The 17,848-nt window shown below is 39.5% G+C and overlaps 1 protein-coding gene across 2 annotated transcripts in view; it reads left to right on the top strand.

Moving 5' to 3' along the window:
- The window catches only part of LOC117952896 (aryl hydrocarbon receptor-like), a 45,208-nt gene that overhangs the window by 6,731 nt on the left and 20,629 nt on the right, over positions 1 to 17,848 (top strand). For both annotated transcript variants that reach the window (XM_034885503.1, XM_034885502.1), the window contains one exon: positions 4,668 to 4,855. In XM_034885503.1, the coding sequence (XP_034741394.1) occupies positions 4,668 to 4,855 (188 nt within the window). The remainder of the gene's footprint in view (positions 1 to 4,667; positions 4,856 to 17,848) is intronic.

Genomic DNA, 17,848 nt, shown 5'->3' with positions numbered 1-17,848 from the left:
CCCCCCCCCCACACACACACACACACTCCCCAGCACAAACCTTTGATGAAATCGTCCGGAGTGATGACGAAAACATCCAAATTAAAGTAGCCTATGAACAATTTGACGTTATTGGGCCGGGAGGCCTACAACGTCCAAGCACCTGCAGAGGAACTGTGACATCATCACCAGGCAGCGTCAACATGACGCGAGTTCCCTGCCAATATTGGGAAAACAACACAAAAAAACAAACAACATTTAGCTACAGAGGAAATCTACTCAATGAATCCAAAGCAGGCCTTTTTGGTCGTCTTTGTTCTGTGATGTGATCACATGTGACTGACTTTGGATTGAGCTCCAAAGTGCACAGTGAAACACAACAGTCAAGACAGCTACACTGTTGTCGATGAGGGAAGTATTAACCTGCTGTTTAAAATGACTGCATATTGAGGATAGAGGATGCTGCTGCAGCAGGTTTGGCTCTGATAATTAAGTAAGTAATTGGCGAAGAGTAATTCAGAATCAGAAAGAAGTGTATTGCCTCAGCAGTGGAGCTATTTGGAATTTGCCTTGGTGATAGGGTGCATACATACATATATACATAGGCGTACATTCTTAACAAAAAAGGAATTAAAATAAAGGATACTGTTAGAAATCCTGGCATCCTCATAGACAGTGATCTACATTTTAACAGCCACACAAAAGCATTTAATAAATCAGCATTTTACCTTATCAAAAATATTGCCAAACTTAGGGGTTTTTTGTCAAAAGATGACTTGGAGAAACTGATTTATCTCCAGTAGGGTTGATTACTGCAATGCGCTGTTCACAGGCCTTTCTAAAAAAGACCCTTAAACACCTTCAAATGATACCAAACACAGCAGCCAGAGTTCTTAAAAAAACCAAAAGAACTGAGCACATAACCCCTGTTTTGAAATCCTTGCACTGGCTCTCATAGTTACATGGTTGACTTTACTGCACTGCTGCTTGTTTTCAAGTCGCTTAATGGAATAGGGCCAGAGTATCGGCCGTGTTTCTGAAGTGTGTACCAGAGAGTATGTACCAGCAGAAACACCTAATAGAAAAACCCACTGTCCCTACCAAACAGGGTGAAGCAGCCCTCAACCATGATGCGGTTCACCTCTGGAACCAACTTCCAGAAGGCATCAAAAATACTACTCGGTTTTAAATCCAGACTTACGACAAAAAAAATGTAGATGCTTTCTACTAATGCTTCACTGAAGCTTTAGTAATTATTATTTGTAGACCAATGATATGTACTGTTATTTTCTTTTTTTTATTTAATGCTTTTATCTTTTACTGTTTTATGCCTTAATGTTCTGATGCTTTCAATTCTTACTGTTTTTATGATCATGTACTGATCCTTGCTTTTGTTTTGTGAGATGCACATTGCATTGTCATGGGTATGAAATGTGTAATATAAATAAACTTGCCTTGCTTTACAAACAACCACATTAAACATTAATTAAGCATAAACAAATGTGCTGAAATGTGTGAAACGGAGACACATATATACACAATAACTGTTTAAGTAGTTTTAAGCACTGTGTGCAATGGGCAGGTGTATAGTCCTGGATGGAGGTTAGTGCAAAGTGTCAGGAATCAACCTGTGAGGGACACATACAGCAGAGAGACTGTCCATTTTAAAAAGGCTTTAATCTGGGGAGGATTTTAAGATGAGACGGCAGATGGGGTTTTGTATAGAGGGGGTCATTACAACGTTGGCAATTTATGATCAGTATTTATAATGATTCCATGGATAAGTATGTCTATTGTTGAACGCTGTATCAAATAATTAAAAGATACAACAGTATTGTGTTTTGAATTGTAACGGAGGGCAAGGAATTTGTTTTACAATAAGACCAGAAACCTGATGCCTTTTAATCAGCAGAAGTTCCGTGTAACTTTTACTAAAAGTTGTTTTATTTAAGTGTGAAACTTTGGGCCAACTGTTGAATGTCCAATATTTACTCTCCTTTCAGCTCTTTTTTGTTCGTACTCTCTTTCGTAATCTTTTCGTACAGTGGGCCTATTTCCTGACATTTCATAAACCAGAAAGTCATCTGTAGAATTAAGTAATTAAAGAGTCCTACAAAATACTGTAATGCCGTAGTCAAACTACACCTGGACAAGCTCCAACATTAATGCATTAATAACTCAACTCTGCCAAGCGCTTCACCTGATTATTAAGTACATTTAGCTGATGAAGTACAAACTAAAACCTAAAAAATCATATGTATTGCAGTATTTCTATATTGTTGTATGTATAGTTTTTATTGAAGCACATTTTTGCACTTATATCTAAGTGTAATGTCAAGGCTTGTGTGAAATAAAAAAAAAGTAAGAAATAAGAGGGGAAAAACACACACACACACACACACACACACACACACACACAATAGCGTCCAGCACTGCAGGTCAAGCACAGTGGCATCCATCATCTGATGTGTATGCTCTTAATGTCCAGCCCATTGATAAAATGTGACGGTGTGTATGATCTACAGAAGGAACAGTCATGGCACATCCTCTGCATCCTGGAAACTCATGTTGCTGCCATATTGTTGTTTGTACCGTTTTTTGATTCTGTTAAATACTTCCCTATTCACATAATCGCAAAAAACTGTCATTTTATTCTATTTAGACATTTGGGAAAATGCATTCCATAATCAATTGTGATTTGGGCCTTATTTGCTTTTTTTTAATGTGAGGTCATCAATGCTCACTGGTCTTCATTTATGAAACGTGCATACGAGCTAAAATAGGCGTAGGACGGGCGTACGCTGATACCCACTCAAAGCTCGACATTTATCAATATGAACGTGAGCGTAGGCTGCGAAAAAATGTCACGTCTTGTCTGAACTTGTGTAGGCCCTACTTGTAAGTTTTCAAGTCAATGTGGACTTGCGGTGCAGCATGTAACACTGCTCAATAGAAAATCTCATTGTTGTAGATGATGATGGTCAGTGGACTGGAAAACTCATTAGGTGAGAAATACCTTATAAAGAAAAAGGGAAAAAAACATTAATTAAATCAAATTGAAAAGATGCTGTGTGCCAATAAAACACAGCCCAAGTGTCATAATTCCCATTGTCTAAATCATTTGAATGCATCACTGCCTAAACACTGAAAACTATTCATGTGTTTGAATACATTTGTTTGTTGATGTGTGTGAGCCGGCGTTTTTCTCCAGGGTTCTTTAGTTTATGCTGAATATGAAGTCCGCGGTTCACTTAAGATGAAACGTGTATTATTCCATAACATAAATCACACCTGCAAATATGTCAGCTGTTTGCTTTTTTCCTTTCTGTTGACATTCTTTGTGTATGTGGTTGGAATGAAGTGAATTTGTCTGAAGTTATTTAATTTCCTCAAAAGATTGAGTCTGAGAACAAAGCAAACTTCAAAGTTTTACTGCTAAAAAGTCATCATTTATGACTACTGTACTTCCTAATTAATAGTTTGTCTTTAGTTTTTGCTGCATCAAATCAAAACATTAAACCGTCAGTATGTGCAGCATCAGGGGAAAAAAAACATTTGGTCGGTTTGACTAAACCTCCAGAATATGTTAGAAAGGACATTTTTATGTATGTTGATACTGTAAACATCATTGGATCATCTTTGGATCATTTATTGTTCCAGAATATTAATACAAGCTTCTTTAAGCATTGCTTTTCTGTGAAGTTTATTCAAATCTTCCAGACTTATCAAAGTCAAGGTCAAAGTTTATTTCTATAGCACATTTACAAACAGTCTCTACTGCCCCAATGTCCTGTACAATTATAGATAACAACATACAAAAAAAGCATCTAAAACAGAATATGCTAAAAACAATAAGATCAGACTTATATACTCATAATTCTTTCAGGTGCAGTCATAGCTAAAGTGAATTCACGTAGGGAAATTATTTAGTTTTTATTCACTAGCACATTTTAAAGAACTATTACATGTAAATATAAAAAAATACTCTTAAGGTTACCTGCCTCAGTACACAATGTACTCTGGAATATATTAGGGAAATCATGTTTTTACAGAAATTTAAATTTCCCTTTTTGGAGTCTGCTAAGTCCTACACTTAAATGGTGCTTTATGATGTTTATTCTAAGTGAAATGTTCAAATTGTGGTGCATCACTGTTGCACAGTTTCCCAACAACAAAAAACATTTGCTGTTTTCTGAAATGTCAACTAAAGCTGATTTTGTTTTGAGACTCTTACTTTGCATTATTTAAATATTTGTTATTTCTGCTGTTTCAATTCACAGTAGTACTGTTTCATTCTCATGGAAAGTGCAAATAACAAAAGAATGCAAAAAGTTTATTTAACTTTAAAATACACTTTCTTTTTTATAGAACTTCCATATCTCCCAAGCTCTCACAATGGGTCGATATAATCTGGAAATGTGGTATAGTGGACTCTAATACGTAAGAATGCAATGTTTTAATTCACAGTTTGGTATAGTACCACTAAGAAGCATTTGTTCGAATCTCAATGTGTCTCTGCAACTTCCAAAATTAGTTGTTTGAAATGTCCTCCTAGTGCAAGAAAGAATGGAACCCCAACAGAGGTCCTATTTTAAATTAGTTTGGGGTCCCCTGGTGGCTGAGGGTCCCTTAATGGTGATGCCGTTGGCTTTGTTGTGACTTCTTTCTCTATTTATAATGTTTGTCAGGGTGAAGCAGGCTCCAACCGAAGGGGCCAAGTCCAACCCGTCCAAACGGCATCGGGACAGGTTGAACGGTGAGCTGGAGCGCTTGGCCAGCCTGCTGCCTTTCCCCGAGGAGGTCACCGCCAGTCTGGACAAACTCTCCATCCTCCGCCTGAGTGTCAGCTACCTGCGGGCCAAGAACTTCTTCTCTGGTAAATTTAGAGATTGTGGCTTGCAACATGTGGATGCGCTGACAGCTTTGTTGAGAATTCCTCATTGTGGAGACAGAAACTACGCACTATAGCTTTAAGCCCTATACGCACGGGACTAGTTTTACCTGGGGACTACTTGTCATTTGTAACAATCGCGGAGGTAGTCTGTGATCTTAATCCCATGCAAATCTGCCCCATCTGTAATTAGTTCAGTACAAATTCCACCACACATTAACTTCCATATTTTGCCAAACACAGAGGTTGTACAATAATATTAGCCCCGTGTGAATTGGTATCTCTGTGATTCAAGGTTTTTTTTGGCTGTGTTGGCAGTTTTAAATGAAAGCTTTTACATCAGATGTGGACGATAATGCCAGTCAGTTTTGGTAAAATACAGACATACAGACTTATCCCACTGACGTGGGAGAGGAATTTCTAAATCGCATGAGGTCCTCTGGTAATACCCGTCCAATGCGAATAGGGCTTCAGTGTTCTTCTGTTTTGTGACAAACCTGGAACGCTGCTCATTCATCATGCAGCATCTAAAATAACATTAATATTTCAAATCTTAATCAGCTTACTATTGCGTTGACTGCCCATTGATTGCACAATGCCAGTTACGTGGATGCATCAAACATGTCTGTCACATAAACCTGTTTCCAAGTACTGGGACACTTTTGGGAAATCAATGTGTGTGCCATGAAACTCGGAGAAGATCAATATCAAATTAATGAGCAGCTGTATTTGTGCAGCACAAAGAGGTATGCAACATGTTTAGCTTAGCTTAGCACAAGACTGAGGTAGGGGGGAGAACTGCTAGCCAAGCTCCAATTACAATTGGAAAAAAATCCTGTTTCATTAATCCCACAGCTGTCTTCTTTACATTTTAGTGAACATTTTCACAGCTTATAGTGAACAGCAGTGGGGAAGCGTGCAGTTAGTATCTGAGCTCGGTTGTTTTAAAGTGCTGATAGAGAAAGCCAGAGTTAAACCAGAACTTACAGATGCTGTTACAGAAGTGAGAAACATTTGTAATTCTTCTTTCAGCGGAGTTAGGACAGGAAGCATTACCGCATCTTTGTTCTTTAGCCACAGCAGAGATTGCAGATAAAAAGATGTAAATAATGATATTAAATGAGAGTCTGGATGGATATTGTGAACAAAAGGAGACACAAAGACATAAGTATGATGTATAATACAAACGCTGCCAAAAATAACTTCATAGCAGCTTTGTTTTTTTCAAAGTTAAACAATTTTCTTGGTTTTAAGTGTTGTTTAATTCCACCAAAAAATAGCAGGTGCTGCTGTAAATACTCATTGATCTTAGAATATGAACAGGTAACCCAAGGAACATGTTTCAGAGAGACGAGTGAAATAATCTTTTAACGAGAGATTGCAGTGAGTCAAGCTCAACTAGAACATGTGTAAATATCTTAATAGCCAGCTATCACCCCACCAAGCCAAGCTCAGTAGATGCTTGTGATTGAGCATTGGTGTGGGGAGTCTGCTCTGTATTTTCTCTGCACAAGAGGCGTGACCAACAAGCATAGTTCAAATGAATCTGTTCGCAATGGGATAGTCCTTCAACCAATCAGACCAACGATCCGGATGACGTAGAAGCGACAGAGGCATCAACGGGTTCCTAAACTTCGGCGGCGTTCACGCTATTATTGGTTAAACCCACCAATAGCGTGCCAGGTAGATAAACCAGTTTATGATTGGTTTCCACAAAATTGTGAACTGAAACAGGACAAATAAACGTAAAAGCAAATGAAGATTTCCCTAAAATGTTTTTTTTTAAGCAACACTTACACATACACAAAATCCCAGCAGCTCTTTAGAATCTTTTTGTGTGACCAATTTAAACAGGAGGGAGCAGTTTTTAGTGCTGTGTCCTGAATGCCCTCAGTTATTGCTTTGGCCCCTCCAGCCGTTACGAGAGTGTCACAACAGCCAAGTTGCTCGCTCTGTATTTGTGCTGGATGTGTTTCCCCACATTTCACGGCTCATCTCGTCAAACAGAGATGTGGAGATCACCACGGCGAGAGAAGAGCAAACAGCAACCGCTTTTATTTAGAGGATGTCTTCGCAGGGAAAGGCCTTCAATATTTTGTGTGTGTGTGTGTGTGTGTGTGTGTGCGTGTGCGTGTGCGTGTGCGTGCACAACATTAATTATTCGAGGATCAGGAGCTATGCTTGGTGCCCATTAAAACTGTATAGGAAATAGATGCATGCCAATGGATGGATGTGTATTGTAAGTCCTCTCTACTGTGCAGAGTGAAGACATTGTTATTTTAGGCGATGATCTTTCAAAGAGAATGCTGCAGTGCGGCCGTCAGATGCTCTTGAAGCATGAATAATTGAGAGAAACCCTGGAGTTTAAAGAATTTATGAAATGGAGGCAGAGCAATGTTTGTTTAAGGCAGCGGCTTTTTAAGATTGCCGTTTGGGGGGAGTCGGACAGGAGACGGCAGCGGCAATATGAGTGTGTTTTATAGGCTTTTATTTGTGTGTGCTTATGTTTGTTGTGCAACTGCTTGGTTTATAATGTTGTGTATAAGTAGAGGCTTTTTGTGCCCTGAAGAAACAAAGTAAAACCCACGCTGCATGGCATCTGAAGCCCTATTTTGTTCTTTTCACTAATTTCTGTTATTAGCCTTTTAGAAATATCAATAGAAGTTGTGTTTTATCATTCCCATTGAATAACATATGGAAGTATTCGCTGGCTACTCGGCCTGTCAGAGTGAATTATTTCTAATGGATTTCATACCAGACCAATAGGTCAAAGTGTAGCCCATAGACAAGCCCTCTTGTCCAACTGCATTAGCCTACTTCCTGGACAGTCTCTAAGTAATTAACAAGCTCAGGGCTCTTACATTAAGGAAGCAGCTCCGCAGAAAGAAAGCAAAGCTCTGTGGACCCTAAGGGCCCATTGCTCCAGGCCGCCTCTGTGGTCAGCCATGATTGTTATACGTAAACAGCGTAGATCCTACTTTTCAGAGGCATCCGAAGGTGGGTGGTCTGCAGAGCGATGACTTAGCTCCAGTAAACTGTGGGAACGCTGCCATTGCTTCAAGTCTTGCCTCTGTTTGGATAAACGTACCACAGGCAGTGCCCTACTCTGCTTACTGAACATCAGGCGCTTCGAGAACAAGGCGAGGAGAATCTTTTAGAATCCTAACCATCTGGGTAAAACCCTTTTTGTTCCTGTTGAGGTCAGGATTAAGGTACCGGATACACCAGACCAGCACTGTGAGGCTCAGGAGGAGCTTCTACCCTCTGACCACTAAGATCTAGTTTTAACACGATATTATACCGATTCATGGGACCCTGATACAATATTTTCTGGATATCACAAAGTCTGCCACGATACAATTTCAATTCAATTCAGGGGCCCGCCCAATCTGTTACATTTCTATGTAAAAAAACTGATTAAAATATGATTTTACAATTTCATAACTAGGCCCTCCCAGACATTTAAATTACACACAAACTACTCTTTTTAATAGAATGAATGTGAAGTGTGAATTTTAAAATAAGGCGCGTCTTAAAGATGATTATATGTATAGATATTTTCACTTTGCATCAGCAATATTGGATCGTGTGTGTGTTTGTGTTTGTGTGTGTGTGTGTGTGTGTGTGTGTTTGTGTGTGTGTGTGTGTGTGTTATCAGCCCATACACACAGTATTTGGGCTGATATATTTTGTAGGAGTTAAACAAAGCCCTTTCAGAGCCCAGATAATCTGTCTGACTGTATTACCCTGCCCAGCTGCCATCTTTGCTATTGTCAGGAGCTCAAATGGGCTCGTCCCTCTCAGCCAGTCTGAGGAGAGGGGTGTTAACTCTCTTAAAACCGATAACACCCCGCCGTGGGTGTGAGGCAGCTCTCAGCCATTACAACCTTCTTCACAGCTGTTGTCTGCCTTTGGGATCACTTGTGCTCCATGCGTGTCAACCGAACTGTGGTAGTTGACGTGATGAATACGGATATTTGTCTCTGATTTATTGTGTGTCCCTACACTGTAGGCGCTGTTTGCAAGGCTGACTGTTCATGTGTTTCCCTCTAATGTGTCATGTGTGAGCGTCAACAACAACATATCCTGCAAGATTTACATTTTGAGCTGAAAGCTTTACACCATATGTGTTTTTTTTGTCCGAGTTCTGCACTGAGAGACCACATGCAGTGTTTCCTACGGTGTTCGTACTGTCCGGATAATCTAGTGTGGAAAATCAGTGATACGCCTATCTGTATTTAAGTATGTGTGGGGTATGTGGAGTTTATTCAGTCAGTGTCTCAAACACTGCTCTGGACTAGTGGTCACCTTACCATAACATTTTAATATTCAATTGTATTTTCAAGTTTTTTGGGAGATACCCTGACCTTCCTCCTATAGTGGCTCATTGAGGCTCAGATTTTCCATTTACCAAGATTTACTTCCTTAGCTCACTTAACAGTGATAATAGGGCTTAACAATGAATGGTTTTCAAATCAACATTGCTGTTTGAAAGAATGCGATGGTGAAGACCGCAATTAATTAAATGTGAAATATTTAGTTGAATGTTTGGTTTAACATGTGATTTGGCATTTGTTATTCCTCTTTTCATTACTATATTTATTGTTTTTTCATAAGAAAAATGCTAGAATGATGTTACATTTCACAGTTTTTTTAAAGAATTGTCCTATTTTCAGTGGGTCCATCATCTACTTTTCAAATATTTAACATGATCGTGGAATGTGCAATATGTAAAAATCACAAATCGAATTGTATTTGCAATATCTGGCAGGAAAATCGCAATTAGATTTTTTTCCCCCTCAAAGTCGTTCAGCTTTCATAGATAACATAGGTAATAGATTTGCACATTCAGAATATGCAAAGGCTGAACTTGTTATGTCCTCTTGTTACATTTGCAAGAATATTGCTGGTAAGGTCCAAGGCTCATGATATCTATTAGATTTGTATCAACATGTTCTGTATATGTAGAACAAATACTTTCCACTCAGTCTTGAGGTAGTTGCTATCTATCTTATTAATTTGTGTGTGTGTGGTGATGGGTAGTGCACTGCCATGAGTCTATGAGGCCAATGTCTGATTACTCCACATTTTCATTGTGATATTTTGTGACTAAATTCTGAATCTACCACGCTCTCTGTCAGGTGAATGTAGTAGTACAATGTAGTCCTCTGATGTAGACGTAGCCTACACTGTAAGTCAGTAGTAGTCTATACAGTGGAGTTGTGGTTGGGGGTCCCCCTTTAAGTAATTTTGGGGTACAGTTTGGTCTGGAGAATTCTACAAGCGGCAATGCACAGGTTAAGCAATCGACCCTATCCAAACAGACACCTTTGAACAGACATCATACTAGTTAGTATTCTAAATGTCAAAGGTACTCTTTGGAGATTTTGACTGCTGAGCGATGGTGTCAAGAGTTCGGTTGTATCTCGCGCATGCACGGTTGACAGTCTATGTTACCTCACGCTAACATGTCAACAACTCTAAGCATTCTTCCAAAAATCAACAGAGTAATAGGTGTTTTACAAGGAAGGAGGCACATTCAGTATGTTTTTTAGACCTCAAGGATGGACGAGATAAATGGTGAATGGAAACATAACTTAGCTTTAAGATTATAGCAGCAGAAAAAGGGACAGCAGTGGCGATCTCTGGTTTCCATTCATTGTTGTTGTTGCCAGTTGGTCTTTGACCTCAGGTTGGTGTGTCTCCGGCTTTACACTTTAAATCCATCTTCTCAATTGGATTTCTTTTAATTGTTAGTTCCAGAAGATAAGCAGTGGTCAGTCTAAATAGTGAGGATTGGTCCTGTGGGGAAATCATTACGGTGTTTACAGTGCAGACCCCGACAAGATCGTGGCCGACACAACTAAGCCAATAAGGCCTCTCCTGGGTTTCTTGGAAGTCCTCATTGACTGCAGCCAAATGCCTTGATTGTCCCTTTGCCTGCCCACCTTCATCCCACACCCAATCCCTTCTTCTTTTTTGAGGCTTGCTGTAAGAATCAAACCTGCTATCACGTGACTGCTCTAGTGTAAGCAGAACTCTCTCAGATGCATGTCAGATGGTCATTCTTATGCTCAGAGCTTCAGATAACACCGTGCTTCACAGAACACAGTTAAAACCTGTAGTGGTACATGACATGAAATTGTGATTAATCCTGGGATTTTTATTACAGCAGCATGCCCCGACGTTCAAGTGAACCGCATTTTTTTCCAGATACTCTATTGTAAACATAGATAGATGGATTAGGAGAAATAATCCCTGTGATGGGAGAGGGATTCACTCTACTAGGGTTTGCTACTGCAGTTTAGTGTGGGAAGTGTAACCAGAGCTGTAACAATTCCACATTTCTGATTGTCTCTTTCAGACTCTATCTGAAAATTGTTCTTAAGTACAGTAACTATGTAAGTATTTGTACTTTGTTACATTACAACAATGATTGCTTGAACATGTTTTAACTTCAGTCAGCCATAATTGATTTTTGGAGTAGAACCTTTTAAATTGTATTTCTACCCAAAATAATAATAAAAATAATAATAATAATAATAATGTTTGTAAAAGAATTAAGTTGTTTGTAAAGAGACATGTGAGAAGCAAAGAACACTTCTGGAAATGTTCCCATTAAGTCTACATCATTTTTATAATCCTATTCTTATCTGAACCTTTTTTCCATTAGATTTCTCTTTTTTTTAAAGAACATTTCCTGATTTTATTCTAAAATATCAAGCCCAGTAAAACACTTTGGATTATTCTGTTCAATATGACCTTTCAGCAGCAGCAGAGGATAAATACATTTTTCACAAGTTACCATAAGGTAGCCCATTATATCTATTATAAAAGTAATCTTAATATGTCCTTCATTAATAGAGAGTTGGCAAAGATAGACCTGCACACGCATTATGCTCCCACTGGACCTGGGAGTGCATAAAGAAAATTAATTATGTAAAACTATTTTGAGCCAACTAGAATGTGGCATTGTTGTACACTGTAAGATAAGATGAGATAAGATACGATAGACTTTATAAATCCCACACTGGGGAAACAACTCAAAATAAAAATATTATTTTCCCCTAATCAGAATAACACAAATTCACATTAAGTAGAAAAAATATACATAAAGTATAAGAAAAATAATTATTTTTTTATTTATTAGTTAATATAGAAACTACTCTAAATTAGGTCCTTGCATCATTTGTTTTCTTTCACTTAACTGATTTGTATGAATTGTTATTGGCAAATAATGCAGCTGAATTCATGTCAATCAATTCAAATTAATCTGTTGTGGGTAAACGTGCAGAACATGTTGCAGGCCTGATGTCTGACAGGAAATAAGGCCAAATAACTTACTGAAATGTATATGCATACATTGCTGCCATGACACGACACACACAGAATTGGCACACACCTGGACATTTCTGTTAGAGCTGCAGAGCAACATTTTCTATAGCATACCAACGCTGCTGCTGCCCCAGGATGGTTATGGAAGATGTTTTAAAAATCTAAGTATGTAGTGGCAATATAGTGAAGGGCTACAGCCCCTCCCCCTCCTTCCCGTAGATTATCTATATGCACACTTATGAAAGGCCGAGCTATCTGGGCTAAATGATCGGCAGTGAGTCATCCCTTCACGACGACCCTCCCTCCCTCCCTCCCGCTCTCTGCATGTCCTTCGCTCTGTCCTTCCCCTAAAGGGCTTAACCCCATCCCCCCAGCTCCGCTGATGATGACACGGCACAGCTAGGAATGCAGGCCACCAAAGTGAAAACCTGGTGATCAGTAGTGCCCCCCTCCCCACCCTACCCCGCCCAAATCCCATCACTCCTCACCTCGTTCTCCTCCTCCTCCTGCCTTTCTGGATCGCCCCTCATAAGCAAATATGCAACCATGTGATTAAGAAACCTCGGGAGACACAAAAGCAGCACAGGGTGCGTGCTTTCCCCCTGCATTAGTGACTGCATGTTCAGACTGTGTGTGTGTGTGTGTGTGTGTTTGTTTGTGTGTTGCGTGCATCCATGTGTATGTTAGTGGTTGTGGGGGTGGTGTGTGTGCATCACGTGATTGTTTAATGCAGTGTTTGGGGGTGAAGGAGTAGAAATGTTCTATATTTACTTGCTGCCATTCACACTCCGGTAGAATAATTTACACACAAACATGCTCACACACATACTGCACTGTACAGTGTGGAGCTTCATGTGTATACACCTTTCCGCGGCCTCTCTCTGTCCTGCACAGTGACGGGATGTTGACGTGCTGAAGTGAATGTAGCTTGTTAACTTGTAAAAGTTGAATGCTTTTGATTAGATGATTTGATTAGGATCCCAACAGATTATATATGCTTTGTTTAAATAAGAATATTTTAAATGTTGGCATATATCAATAAATAAGGTGTCTGTCATATTACCGTTAATACAAAACCATTAATCTATGACATGTGTCAGAAAGGCTTTTGTATTACAACCCCCCCTCCCCCAAAAAGTAAAAAAAAAGAGATAAAAAATCGTCAAGACCTTGAACCGATCAAACCAAAGTTTGTTGTATTGTAACAAGGGAATTTCCCCGCTGTGGGATGAATAAAGTATCATCTAATCTCTAATATACGCTGGAGGTGAAACCAAGTGTGATGCATTGGGCCACAAAAGACTCACTCCCTTCTCAGCTGTCAAAACCAAAGTAATTCTTCATGTTGTCCTTGTCGTTGCTGCCTGCGGTCTATCGGCCCTGGCACGGATCCAAAACAAACAGCAGCTCTCCCGCCTCCCTCGGCAATGTTACTGAGAATGGGCCATGTGGGCGAGGCATGTCGTCTAATCGTCAGCATTAACACAGCGGCTGAGGATGTCCAACACCGTGGGTCCCTGTCACCCCCCCCCCCCCCCCCCCCCCCCCCCCCCCCCCCCAACTACAGGCTTAATACGCTTGGTTAATACTGTCCAGAAATAGCACTGTTTCATGATTTAGACTCCTGCAATTGTTATCCCATGCGGCCTGACAGCAGAGGCATGCAATTTGTGGTGTAAACAAGCTAGTTAACTGTTAGCAGTTGGTTAACAATGTTGGGGACTAACTAGTAACATGTAACAGCGTTATGTAATTTTAAATTACGTATGTAATTTTTAATTACTTAACTGTAATTCAATTCAATTTTATTTATAGTATCAATTCATAACAAGAGTTATCTCAAGACACTATACAGATGGACCACACTCCAGAATTTACAAGGACCCAAAAGTTCTAGTAGTTTCCTCCAGAGCAAGCAACAGTGCAACAGTGGCGAGGAAAAACTTCCTTTTAGGAAGAAACCTCGGTCAGACCCAGGCTCTTGGTAGGCGGTGTCTGACGGGCCGGTTGGGGTTAGAATGAAGAGTGGCAATAACAGTAATCCATTACTTACTGGAGGAAAAATGTGTTCTCAAATTACAGTTACCTAGGAAAATGTTCATGCTGATATTGGGGGTTACATTTGAATATTTTCTGTAAAAGCTACGCTGGGCACCTGAGTTGCTCACCTGGTAGAGCAGGCACTCAAAATTATATAATAATTATAAAGTACACTTCTTGGGAAAATGTACTTAATAAGCTTCCACCACTGCTACTGAACAAGCAAAGGTAGAACTCCCCTTTCAAGTCTAAGCTGTCTTATAGAAATAAAGACCTAAAATGCCCTAATAAGAAGCTTGAATAAAAGCTATGTTACATCTTGGTGAATATTAATTTAGTTGCTTTGCATGTTTTTCACGTGCACATGCTCTGGTTTATTAGCATTTCTTTAAACTAATCACAATCGTCTTGGGCTGTGCTAAGCCCCGTACACAACAACGGTGCCTGTGCAAAACAGCCTTGGGAAGGAACTTGGTGGTCCTTTTGGTGGAATGTGCACGTTCAAAGGTTGTTTTAGTCGTTCAATAGAAAAATCAAATTGGACTAGTCTAGCTAGCTGTCTGGATTTACCCTGCAGAGATCTGAGTTAACCATAGTCCTCAGAAATCCATTTGAGTTTAGAACACCAACACAAAGAAAGCGTAAGGTGTGGGTCATCGAGCCCAAAAAGAGGGAAATTCTGCGTAATTTCCGGAGGTACCTCAACAATCCCAGAAGTGGAACATCGTCAATATACTGTAGATTTAACCCTAAATGACACCGTAGCTTGAGCTTGTCAGTCATGGCAGAGGTTACTAAAGTCTGCACAACTACATATGTCTAAAAATAACTCTGACCGACAAGAGAAAGTGTCTCTTGGTGTTGGTTTTTAACAGAAACTCTTTGGTGTTAAGTAACTCTTTATCCCAAATCTGTCTTGTGATTGGTTGTAAACACTTTAAGTCTCTTTTTGGCAGCATCGTGTGTGTTTTTTTGTTTTGTTATCAAGGGTAGACCTGTAACAACGCTCTGGAAAGATGCCTGGGTGGCATGTAGGGATTGGGCAGGAAATTGAAGCGGCACAAGCCCAGAACATCCCCGCTAATCCTGTTGTAAATAGCATGATGGGACGAATTGAAAGTGGTCAAATATTTGATAAATATTTGTGCTGAAGTAAATGTTTTTTGGGTCTCAGCTTAAAGTAAATCCCTCTGTAAGTTAAATCCCAGCTGCTGTGGCTCTCCGTGGAAGCAGTGTCAGAAAGCTTTATTCTGGAGGCTGAATGATGAAGGCCGGGGCTCAGAGCCAAGCCGGCCTCGGGGTCACAGTCCCAGGACAGAAAAATTTGTCTTCTTGTGTTGACAACTGGACTTTATTTGTTTTTTTTTGTGCAGGACACCAGAGCAAGGGGTTTTGTGCTCCCTTTGTGGTTAGCTTTAAGGCACCAAAATATCTTGGTTAAAGGGGAACTCTGTCATACATGTTATTCCTATTACAGTCCAAAAATATCAGTAAACATGAACAACTCTCCCCCAAAACCAAAAATCTAGAGTGCTAAAACTTAAGTTAGTGATCTAATTAGGTATAAACCGCTCCATAGACAATGAATTGGTGTACATGGTATTGCACTGGCAGGGATACCTTTTCCGTTAATCTGAACTGTATCTGTGGAGATCTTATCTAAGCCTATCATCAATATTGTTTAAATAAAAAAAAAAAAAAGATTTATCTTAAACAATATACTCTCAAGTAACAAATAACATTTACAGTAAACAGTTTGGTGGCCCACCCTGCGGCAACTCTCAGGACCTCCTAGGGGTCCCGGATCCCCTACTGAAGATCCAAAAACATCAGAATTTTAGAAAACTTATTATCTTAAGCTAAGTAATCAACTGGGGATGTTTCATGGTGATTTCTATTAATTCAAATATGTTCCTCTATTCACTGGGCCTCCCCTCAAAATGCCGATGGTTTCTGATTTAGTATTTTAATTTAGTATAAAATATTTAGAATTAAACAGCACTATTTGGCAGTGTCTGGTGCCTGGCTGGAAGAGATTAGTCACTACCTTGTAGAGACTCCAAACAATACAAAAAAAGTCTCCAAAGGCAGCTGAAGAATGACATCTGATTTTCAGGGCCACTGCCTTTTTGTCAGGTTTAATCTGTCAAATACTGGAGTAGTCTAGGTTAGCCCCACACCGCCTCCAGCACTGCTCATAAAGTCCTCCTCTCCAGTACTGAGCTGCAGCTCTGGAGCAACACTTACAAGTCATTCCATTGGAAGTCTTACTTTTGTGGACTGGGTTAATTTCTGATTCTCTTCACTGCAGTTCCCTAAAGTTTTAGGAATTTTCTAGACTTAAAAAAAGACAGCAAATGATACTGAGCCACTGTCATCTTTCAATTCACGAGAGCTGCCAATTCTGCATGCTGTGTCATTGCTGTAAATTGACAGACAAAGACTTCCGACATGAGAAGGTTTAAACAAAGTATAGACAGAAAAAAATAGAACTTGTTGTATAAAACAAAGTGAATGATGAGAATTAGAATGGTTTCATGCCAACACACAGGGAATGGGGGATGGCCTGTCCGTGATATTCTGCGTTTTTTATGTATATTGTTTGCTGTCTAATGACTTTGGAGCAATATGCATAGATAAGCATGCTTGGGAAAGCCAAGCTGTTCTATTCAGTTCACTGGAAACCCCTCTGGGTGATTGCCTGAGCACTATTATGCCAAATGTTGGTGAGAGCAGTGGGAATTTACATTTTTCATTACGTAAACTTGTGCCCACTGAAGCTTAATAACAAGATCTGCTCTTTGTCCTCCTCTTGGCCGTTTCAGAGGCTTTGTGTTGTCCCACTTCTTCTGGCTGGATTACATTACCTACTGTACCTGTGGTTTCTGATGTACAGTACAAACACAGTGCAGCAACAAAACACACACACACAAACACACACAGAGATGCTGACAAAAAGTAATGCTCACAGAGTTAACGCAGACGTACATGATTTTTAAATTATCTTGAAATAATAACCTTGGTTTTCTCCTTATCTGGAAATAATCATCAAATCAAGATACAATGACCTTCTATGGAGATGATAAAACAATTTGGATCTTGACATTAAATCAGCAGACATCTCTGCCAGACACTGACCTTTAGATATTAAATCTGCAGCTGCAACCAAACCACATGTACCATAATGTTTAAGTGATTGACAGTGTGCCTGTGGTAGTCTATTGCGACCAATTTACAGGTTCAGGACACCGCAATAATAAAGTTAAGGATTCATAATGTGCCTGTTTGTCCGTGGTAGAGAGCACTTACTTTATTTAGATTACAAATGTATCATTTTCTGGCAGAGATTGAAATATATCTTAGAATTATCACACCAGAGTCTCACAAATAATACATCACAATAAGACGAAATAAAGCTTGTTATGTCATGATCATTGAATAACCTTTTTTGTGATTTTGTGATCAATACATAATTGTTTTGAGATCACAAGGGAGAACACACTTAAACATCAAAATACTTCTCTGTGGCCTCTTGAGTCCAGATATTTTAACTGCTAATGATTAAATATAAAATATAAATAAATATATATTTATTATCAGTAA

This window comes from Etheostoma cragini, chromosome 11 (assembly GCF_013103735.1).
Source record: "Etheostoma cragini isolate CJK2018 chromosome 11, CSU_Ecrag_1.0, whole genome shotgun sequence".
NCBI lineage: Eukaryota > Metazoa > Chordata > Actinopteri > Perciformes > Percidae > Etheostoma > Etheostoma cragini.
This window is presented reverse-complemented; position numbering and strand designations above follow the sequence as displayed.